This window comes from Camelina sativa, chromosome 14, assembly GCF_030686135.1.
Source record: "Camelina sativa cultivar CO46 ecotype springtype chromosome 14, ASM3068613v1".
NCBI lineage: Eukaryota > Viridiplantae > Streptophyta > Magnoliopsida > Brassicales > Brassicaceae > Camelina > Camelina sativa.
In genome coordinates this window covers 9438722-9449462 of record NC_141893.1, presented here as the reverse complement: position 1 = coordinate 9449462, position 10741 = coordinate 9438722, and the positions used below count along the sequence as shown (strand labels likewise).

The 10741-nt window shown below is 31.9% G+C and overlaps 2 protein-coding genes across 2 annotated transcripts; both read left to right on the top strand.

Moving 5' to 3' along the window:
* LOC104727658 (uncharacterized) lies at positions 1–1278 on the top strand. Its single transcript, XM_010446746.2, has one exon. It carries the CDS (start codon positions 19–21, stop codon positions 1276–1278), a length of 1260 nt encoding a protein of 419 aa, XP_010445048.2. The 5' UTR covers positions 1–18.
* A 7785-nt stretch (positions 1279–9063) lies between these two features.
* LOC104740831 (VQ motif-containing protein) lies at positions 9064–10076 on the top strand. The gene has a single exon (XM_010461538.3). The coding sequence runs from the start codon at positions 9241–9243 to the stop codon at positions 9955–9957; it is 717 nt and encodes a 238-aa protein (XP_010459840.2). The 5' UTR covers positions 9064–9240; the 3' UTR covers positions 9958–10076.
* Positions 10077–10741: the final 665 nt, after the last annotated feature.

Here is a 10741-nt window from a genome sequence, read left to right as displayed (position 1 = left end):
TCAAATGAAGAGCGATGGATGATTTTCAATGCTTTACTAATGAGGAGTAATGATGGAGTGCTTGGAAGAACTGTTACCAGAGAAGTTTCTAATTACTTTTCGGTGCCTATACTAATGGTGCAAAAGATTTGGCGAAGAGCAATAGAAACGGTTCATAATACTGGAACAGTGGATGTATCTCACCGCAGATCTATAAATTGTGGTCGCAAAAGAATCTTGATTGAGCCACACCAAGTCACTGATATTCCGCTCCATAAACGAGCAACTTTGAGGTCGATAGCCATAGCTATGAATGTGAGTCTTACAACATTATTTAGACAGAAGAAAGAAGGGTTTATTCGACGTCATACCAATAGCATCAAGCCTCATTTGAAGGAAGACAATCTGAAAGGTAGACTACAATTTTGCATTTCTATGTTGGATAAACATACTATACCTCATGAACCAAAGTTTGTTGATATGTACAATATGGTGCATATCGATGAAAAATGGTTCTACATGACAAAGAAGACGGAGAACTATTATTTACTTCCGACTGAAGAAGAGCCGCTACGTACATGTCAAAGTAAGAATTACATCAGAAAAGTAATGTTTTTAGCTGCTATGGCTCGTCCAAGGTTTGACGAGGAAGGAACGGAGATATTTTCTGGAAAGATTGGAATATTTCCTTTTGTTACTATGGAGCCAGCTAAGAGACGAAGTAAAAATAGAGAAGCTGGAACTTTGGAACTAAAGGCAGTAACATCGGTCAAAAGAGAAGATATAAAAGCATGTTTGATTGAAAATGTTCTTTCTGTTATTCATGAAAAGTGGCCACTAGAAGATCGAGGGAAAACTATCTTCATCCAACAAGATAATGCAAGAACACATATTGAATGTGGGGATAAAGATTTCCAAGAAGTTGCATCAAGTAATGGTTTTGATATCCAGTTGATGTGTCAGCCACCAAACTCACCGGATCTAAATATTTTAGATCTTGGATTTTTTAGTGCTATTCAATCGTTACAGCATAAAGAGTGTCCAAAAACCATCGAAGATCTTGTTCGTGCGGTAGAAGAGTCTTTTGAAAACTACCCTACGGAAAAGGTAAACCATATTTTCCTAACTCTTCAATTGTGCATGCAAGAGATTATGAAAGTTGGAGGATCAAACAAGTACAAGACACCACATATGAGCAAATCGGTGTTGGAAAGAGATGATCAGCTTCCTATACAAATAAGTTGTGATCCTTTATTAGTCCAAAGTGTGTTGAACACACTAAATTTGTCGAACTCGTGAACTGCTCTGTTTTTTTTTAACTGCTCTGTGTTTTTTTCTGAAAAATCGCTTTATGCTGTTTTGTTTTTGTTGTTGTTGTTTTTCTTTTTAATTATTATTGTCATGTGTTTGGATAATGTTAATGATCGGCACTTCCAGTAGATGGAGACTTCTTGTTGATTAAATTATGATTGATTTTTATTTGATTTTAAAATTTAAGATTTTGACTTAGTGGGCAGATCAATAAGATTATTCGAAATGGCAAAGCTATTTTATTTAGATTATTTTTATTTTTATAGTCTTATTAGTTCCTTAAACATCGTAAGAAACCAGAAGAAAGAAACTCACATAGAACAATAGAGAAGAAAGAGAAGCTAAAAAAGACTTGGCACATAAATCTTTAACATAACCAACATAGCCTCTTCTACTTCTTTGTTGGGATCAATCGATCCTTCGTGGAAATAGATCTTTTTGTTTAAATCAAAGTTTCGAGGGTTGCTTGCACTTATTGGGCGACTGGGTTGAGCATCTTCTTCTTCTTTGATTTTTTTCCTTCGGATTTTTTTTTTGATCCATTTGAGTGTTTAAAATAAATTTATTTTATTTTGATATGTAGAAGTAACAACTGTTCCGGTTTTATAGTGGGTGTTGAGAAGAAACTTTTTTGGGACTAAAAAAAAATAAATCAGAAAAATTAAACTTTGTCAACTGTATCGTAAGTTGTAATCTTGGAAACTAAAAGCAATAAACTTTAAAGATAAAACACTTTAAAAAAAAAATAGTATTAATTTTACATAGGGATAAGAAGCATCCTATATTTTGAAACACCAAATAAACCTCAAAACATCTAATATATTGAAACGGAGGGAGTATTAGTATTCCTGTTTTAGAACTCGCTAGATGCTAGTCGGGCGGTCGAGGTGGACCTAGCGTATAGTGAGAAAAATCGGAAATTAAACGGGGATTAACCGAAGACTAGCTTTAAGGTTATTTTCTTAAATTAATAATAAAATAAAAATATATAGTATTAAATATATGTATAATTATGTTTATGTTAAAATAAAAATGTTAAATAAAATATAAAACTATAGTATTGTCTTTAAAATTACGGTAAACACATAAAAACATAATTTTCATTAAAAGTTTGTACATTAGTTATTGTAAAACATCATAAACTCTTAATTTAAATGTCTAAATTACAAAAAAATCATATTTGATGTATATTAGGCTCTAAAAATAATCATTATATACAAAATTAAGCAGTAAGTAATCGGATTAGATGGGTTATTATCAAATTAGACATGTATAATTGGATAATCGATGCTAGGCGGGGATTAGTCATTAATCGAGGCGAAGAGGATGGGCCTAGCGATTTTGCGGGGCGTAATCGGTGCTAGACGGAGATTTTTAAAACAGGGAGTAGTATTATTTATTTGATATAAACAAAAATATATAATTTGTTACAAGTATGCAACTTATAATATCAAGGTAAAATTCTAACACTTAGAAATTAGAATTATCAAATTTAAAAAAAGTAGTTTATTAGTAGTATAAAAGATTTGGGTTTGGGATATTGTTACTAAAATCTAATACGCTGCTACTTGGTAGCTACATTGACTAATCATTATATGTCATAGTTTTGAATTTATTCTACCAATCAATACTGATCTTCATGTTGGTTCGCTATCTAGATATTAGTAATAATTTTCTACATTCTTAGCTTTTAAATGAATGGCGACAATTAATCATATTTATATCCCGTTTAATCGATCGAATGGTTGAAAATCCATGGGAAAAATTGATCTTCAATTCACTGAGAAACTAGCTTAAAGGCGCTAAGTTCGACGGCCAAGAACATGTTGCAGCAAATGGTACGTAGTTCTAACAACGGTGTAATTTACTAAATTCTAATTTGGGCCTTTGGGGCTTACCTTAACATTGTCATACATTTGGACAGACAAATTGCTTCTTGCAGCATTTCTTTTTTCTTATAACATCATTCTTTTTTTTTGTAATAAATTCTTATAAATCATATTACATGCATCATGCATGATTTACTTTGCTAAGACTGTATATGTCAAACGAATCAAATACGTGTATTGAAAATATATACATACTAGGTATCAACCCGCACTATATGCGGAATAAATATATCCAGATAAAATTAGAGTTATGTGTAAATTTATTTTCTAGGATCTAAAATTTGTTTTAAAAATATATATCTATAATCTATAACCCGTGAAAATATTTTTAGATTAAACTATTATGTATTAACTAAATATATGTAAAACCCGCTCTTTTGTTAATCTATGCAAAAATTTATTTTTAATTTTTTTATTTTATTTTGTGTAAGAATATGTTTCACCCATGAAATATTATAAAAATTGTATTAAATATGCCAATCCCCTATAATAATGATTATTGTGATAATTTTATTTTGGAAACTGTAAAAATGTGAATAGTAATCAATTTTTTTAATAGGTGAATAATTTCCGGTTTTGAAAATGTTTTAGATATAATGATTTTATATTTTAATAATTAAATATGTTATAAAATGATTAAAATAAATTTTAAAATTGAAATGTTTGAATTTTTTAAATTAATTGTAAAGGAATATTCCTTAATCATTCAAAAGCAATTATGTGTAAATATCTATAAAAATGAGGGCAATAAATTCGTTGGTGTCTTGAGCTCTCTAACGACGACACATCAGCATTTTATTAAAAATGTTTCTCTATAGTGGAGGAGCTTGGACGCAAAGTTCTCTTCATAAGGGAGGATGACAAAACCGAGATTCTTTCCACTATTGTGATGTAATTTATTTTTTATTCAAAATATTTTTAAGCCAACCATTTTAGTGATTAAAAAAATTATGTATAAGTGAAAGTAAAAAGATATATAATAGTTGGCTTAACTTATTCATATAGACATTTTCTGAGTGGTAGTAAATAATATATTTGTAACATACATTATACCTAGGTATAAAAATACACTTTTAATGGTAACGTACCTAAAAGATTTGTATATAGATATAAGTCATTGTATTATTGAAAAAAATTATAAATAATATACAATAAATTTTAAAAGATTTTTTTTTAAATTTAATTTTATTTACAAAATTTGTAACTGCACATTAGGCATAGAGCTATTTATCAAGGAAAAAAGTATGGATGGATTATACCAAAAGCTATAAGATTTATCAAATCAAAAAGATAGCATCGATTTTGCCAATAAAAATATTTGTTCAATTTTTTGTTTTTGAATAACGATATTACTGCAGATTTTGTATCCCAAAAAAGTGGTAACAGTAGTTGAATGAATCCTCAAATTTAGCCGTAACTTTAATTCAGAACTTGACAAATTAGTTAAACACATTGATAATGCTAATTCTAATAAGGAAATAACTATAAGTGACAAACATTACGGTCCTTAAAAAATACATCAATATTTTACAATTTTGCGGAAATTGCCCAAATATTTTTTATAGAAACAAAATTACTATAGAGTCAAACACACAAAATTGGAATTAACTTTCGTATGTTTATATATAGACATATATAGTCATTATCCTTAATCTATAGGAAACTAAAGGATAGACTCAAATCTTCTACATTTTACATCTCTAGACTCTAGACACACCACCTTCGTGGATTTGTTATTCGTAAGGTTCGTATTCTCGAGTGTAACGATAGATCTTGGTTCCATCTTTAAACAAATGTCACAACCAAAAACGAGTGGAAGAAGCTTTGGATTCCTTAAACCATTTATGCGGCTGTGTATGTGTTTTGACGCGGCGGCCGGAGGCGATCAAGGTGAGGGGAGATCTAAGAAAGTGACAAGGAGGAAGAGCTCCATTCACTCAATAAAATCTTCTCCGACTAATTCGTCAGTCGGTAGTGCGATGGTAGATGAGGACAGGGATGAGAAGATTAAAGATGTTATTCTCTATTGTAAGATGAATTCACCAATTAATTTCCGCTGAATTTTTACATTTATTTTTATTTACTAGATTTTGGTCACTTATTCATTCATTCATAAGAAGTTGTAGATTCTTATAAAAATGTGGTTCATTTTCCCAAAAACGATTCCGCCTATGATCTGTTATACTTCGTTTATACCATTTGTATTTGGTCTATGTAACTTGCAGTATGTAGTCGACCAATTTAGCTAGGTATACATACAATAAAAGTTAGGAACCACATTAACTGATTTATACAATACTCCAGTAACTTTCATGTTTCATTTACGCTTTGTCTGAATATGTGATTAGGTTTATGAGAAAGATAGGTATTGATTCCGTGCTATATTTTATGTATTTTAACCACATTAAACCTCCATTTTGATTTTGATATGAGTAGCCTTGAAAGAAAACAACCTCACTAGATATAAAATACTCTTTGGTCTAAGGAGTTGTTTCTTGTTTAGGAAATCGAAATATTGGCATTGTTAAGACTTAAGACTGATTCAATACTATCTAGTATCTAGAAGCAGCTTTTGCAACTATACTTTTGATGTAAAATATATTATGGTATTAGTAAGACTATGAACTAATATTATTCTTTATTGTTTATACGATATTATATATCGATAATACGCGTAAGACGTTTAAGGTTATACGCGTTCACTCTTATCAGAAGCTAATTGATAAGAAATATGTTGATAATCTCTGTTCAGCAAAAGTTAGAATTATTCCTAATTTTTTTTATAAAACAAAAATAAAATGGTAGAATCTACAAAGACTTTGAAAGACCAATCACTTTCCAACATTAAGTGAAGATATAGACATGGGACCTTGTCATTTGGAGATTCGATCGAGTTGGACCAAAAAATAGACTCAAAAACCAAACACAAAAGACTTTTTCTCCCCCCTCATGTCTATTTCCGCGTCTAGCACCATTTCAATTATGCACTTTATCAGATTATCATGATTTTATATTATGTACTACTACGGTACCATACATTGCCAAAAGAATACAAATATAATATATACACCTCGCTATATAACAAGTCTTATATGTACATATGTCAATTTGTCAGAATCAGATGCTATTTGAATTATATTTTTAAACAATAACTGAAATCGAATCTTGAAAAATCAGTTATACTAGAGGTAGAGTGATTCATTGTCCAATGGCTTTCCTGGAAAAGAACAAAAACATTGACAAGGAAGGAGATCTTAAGTTCGAGTCTACTTTTGATCAAAAAAAAAAAAAAAGTTCGAGTCTACTAACGAAGTCATATATGTATAATCCAAATTTCACATTTATAAAATAAAAAAGTCAGTTACAACTAATTTAAATAATAAATAGTATTTGGTTTGGAAATTGAATATGAACTGAGGCCAAATTGTTTTATATAAAAAATTTGTATCAAATTAATTCTCACGTTCGTAAACCAAACAAAATATAAATCATAATGAAAAGATGATTAAAGTAGACCCATTTTTGTGTTGGTCCTACATGGCACGTAAGCAGGTCTCAACTAAATTTGCATGTTAATACTTTGACAATCGGAGCTAGCCAAAAACAAACTTTCAGGGTCCATCTATAGATTATAAGTCAAGATAGACTTTGACAGGACATTCAATCTTGTAAAGCTAAAATATTTGTCTAGTACGTTTATCTTGTTTTTTTTCTCTAAGTTTTTGTTTTGTTAGAAGTCTCGTATCTGGTTTATAGAGGTCATACATGTAACTTACGGGTCAACACAAATACACATCTTATTTTTGTCTATTATCGAAAGTTTCCCAAGACATTTTTAGTGATGTTTTTCTGAGTTTCTTATGAAAGTGATTTATATAAGAGTCTTCCTTTAAAGTGGGTATCCTCTTTGGCGTTTTCCCAATCGGATTTCAAGGTTTTCTTCGACCCTTTGCTTCATCTGGTTCTTTAAAGTAGATTAGATGGGTTAGGTTGTGTACTCTTTCCTTCTTGCTTTGTCGTTTTCATTTCTGTCGTTGTTGTGGCTGTGTGGACTAGATATAGCTCCTTTCTCAGGCTTTCAGTTTTTGAGGCATTCTAATAATGATCGGGTCTGCTCGACGCTCATGTTTATAGCTCCTCTCCGAGATCTACCTGTTATGTGAAAATGTTTATCAGACGTTTTTGGGTTAGAATTTTTGGTTTTAATTATCTGGAATTTTAAATTTTAATTTTTTATATTTGATTTTGAGGTTTAATTATTCGGTTTGTCTCTCTCTTTTTTTATTTTGTCTATGGCGATTAATTCTTTCAACTTGTCAGCTTTTATCTCCAGAAGATCATATATTTCCGGCTTTGATTCTCTCGTTTGGACTTGTGACTAGTAGTTGTGGTACTTTCCAATATTTTTTAGCGAATTTAAGTATCAGTTTTGTCTTTACCTTGGATGCAATAAAATAAGACTATTGTGAAGAAAAAAAAGAGAAATTCATAATTGTGAGAAAATATAAAAAACGGATTTAAGTATCAATTTTTGTCTTTTTTACGGACTGCTCCAACTTGGTGAAGATAGTGTCTTCGCCTTAGGATTGGCCAACCTTTGCAACATACCTAGACGATATCAAGATTGACAAGAAGGAGTTTTCTTCTTTTTCTTTGGTTCAGGTTTCTAAAAATGCTAATGTAAGAGTGGATTCTTTGGCACGCTGAGCGCGTTCCAATCCGCATTCTATTTTGTTTGTAAACAGTTTACCCACATATTGCTCATTTGAGGTGATTTCTTATGTTGATAAAAAAAAAAAAATATATATATATATATATATATATATATAACGCTTGTTTGTCTGTGAGACTACAAAAGAAGCAAAACCACGGGCACGAAAGGCACGTTAAGCGCGTGAGACCCACGATATTGGGCTTTTTTGCATAAATAAGAAATTTAAATGGGCGAGAGCGCGTGGTTTGGGCCTTCTATCACTTTTTTTTTAATGAAATTATGAAACTATAACGTATGTATGTGTGTATTCGTGGACGTAGCGGAAATAATCAATTTATCTTTTTTGACATTTTCACGTCGCATATTTTTTTGGTTAATATAACGGTGCTATATACCCTAATAAATGTCAGAAATGTTACATACTTACATACTATTTCAATATCTCGACGTTCATTTTAGTTTTTTTTTTAAATGCCTTAATATGGATTGGAAAACGTATTATTAAACGGTCTGACCACATCTAGTTTTTTTGTTTGACAAAGAAAAAAAATCTGTGTCCATTATGGTCCACGGAACAGGGTCATGTCTGGATCAGCAGAACCGTGTTGGAGCTGTACAAATTCATGCCAAGTCAGCATCCAAGTGTCTGACGTGGCACTTATGACCTCTTCTACGCTTTTGACTTCCTCAAGACTGGACATGTTCAACCCTTTTATGTTCGTTCATTTAGATGCAAACAAAAAGAACAGAAAAAAAAAAAAAAAACACACCCATAAGTTGTGATCCAATTTTATTATAAAGTAACTTCTTCTAATTATGTTGTTTTTAAAAGAGTTAATTAATCTCTAAACTTTTATGTAGTACAACAACGTAAGTAAGCATGCACCACCTATTTATCTATCTATCTATATCAATTTAATTAACCAAAAATGTGAATAATTTGAGGTAACAATACTAAAATATTTGAAGTTGGAAGTCGTAGTTAAAAAGTAAGTCTTTGCTAACGACTGGAAAACTTTTAATCTTGGGTAAACCAAACCAAATCTTGGTAAGAAACAAGTATACTAGAAGAAACATTAGATTAAAAAATCATTACTGAACAATCAAGTAGCCAAATTTTACCACTTTTTTTTTTAAGTAGGTTTACTCTGCTTTCTTCATTTCACTTTTCTCTCTCCTTCTTTTTGATAATACACAAATCATATATATACAAACACTCATGTACCCTCCCTTTTCCCCTAATCATCACATAATCATTATTCTTCTCTAGAACCATCATCACATTCACATACACTCACGCATCTATCTCTCTCTTCTATAAAATATTCATCTTATAAAGTGGATTCCATGGATAATAGATCGCCAAGATCAAGAGGAATCTTGGGTTCGAGACCAGCACCACTGAAGGTCCGTGGAGATTCGCACAAGATCATCAAGAAGCCACCATTGGCGCCGCAACAGCCGCCACCGCAACCACCACAAATCCATCAGCAAGAACAGCGGCAAACGCGGCCGCCAGGTGGTCCAGTGATCATATACACCGTATCTCCCAAGATTATCCATACACACCCTAATAACTTCATGACATTGGTTCAACGTCTCACAGGCAAAACCTCTAGCTCCACAACATCATCATCTTCCTCTTCTACAGCTATGTCAGCACCAAACGACACGTCAGCATCATTTGATGCATCCCATGGTTTAATATCTCCGGCGGCTCGGTTCGCTTCTACGGAAAGAGCTAATACCTCGAACGAACTAGGGAAGTTTGTAGGAGGCGTAGGAACTATGGATCAATATTATAATCATCATCATCATAATCTTCAACAACAACATCAACATCATCCGATCGAACGGCCAAGTTTTCACCATGCTGGTATTTTATCACCTGGACCCACGTCTCTGCCGTTGATATCACCGGACTTCTTTTCTACGGTTGGACCTACCGAACCTCAAGGTTATTCGTCATTCTTCAACGACTTTAATTCTATCCTTCAGAGTAGTCCATCGAGGATACAGTCTCCTTCTTCTATGGACGTTTTCAACAATTTTTTTGATTCTTGATTGAGTTATTAAGTCAAGTTGAACTAGTTTACGAGTCTTATAGGGGAAAGAAAGATAATGTTTTACGATTTTTCATCACGTTTTAGAGATATTCCAATGGAATGAGAGGGTTTCTTCTACTTGTTGCATTAGTGATGATGACGTCATTTTAATATCAATTTGGCAATTTGATGATATGTGTATTCGTGTTTGGTGGGCGTCGCAGATATATTAAAACTCTATCTTTAATGACTCCTTGTCCCAGATATAACTGCTATGTGCTCATCGACTAATCCAATTGGAGGGCATTAAATTAGTTTACTGTTTGTATATAATCTTCTGAGTCTTGGGATTGTAGGTAAATTGGTTTTCGTTAGTGCTAGTATAATATTCTTCAACATTATGCGTGTCGTTTGAAATCCAAATATAGATCGATTATATCATTCAGTGGGCTAAAGACTAAAGTGAAAGAACTTTTCACATGTGTAATTGACTTTTATATATCGCCAAAACAAAAAGAAACAATTTATAAGAGAAAAAATGAAGAGCTTGAGGACAAAACAGTGACGGTGAAAAATAGCGAGTGGGTAAATCCCTTAAGAATTTTATACCACTTAAAAGGTTTTACACGAAAACTCAATATGAAATTTACTATCAAGGCCAATAACATTGCAAGAGGGGCAACTTCTGTGTTTTTATCCTTGAGCTTTAAAAACAAGCAAACGATGCAAAGTTATTTTGAGTATCAAACCAACTGAGGAGTGAGGATACGGGTTGTCCCTCTTATAAATAGCCGATAATATGA

What these genes read in the sequence shown, in the direction of transcription:
- LOC104740831 (XM_010461538.3), top strand. Translation starts at nt 9,241, where the DNA reads ATGGATAATAGATCGCCAAGATCAAGAGGAATCTTGGGTTCGAGACCA.
- LOC104727658 (XM_010446746.2), top strand. Translation starts at nt 19, where the DNA reads ATGATTTTCAATGCTTTACTAATGAGGAGTAATGATGGAGTGCTTGGA.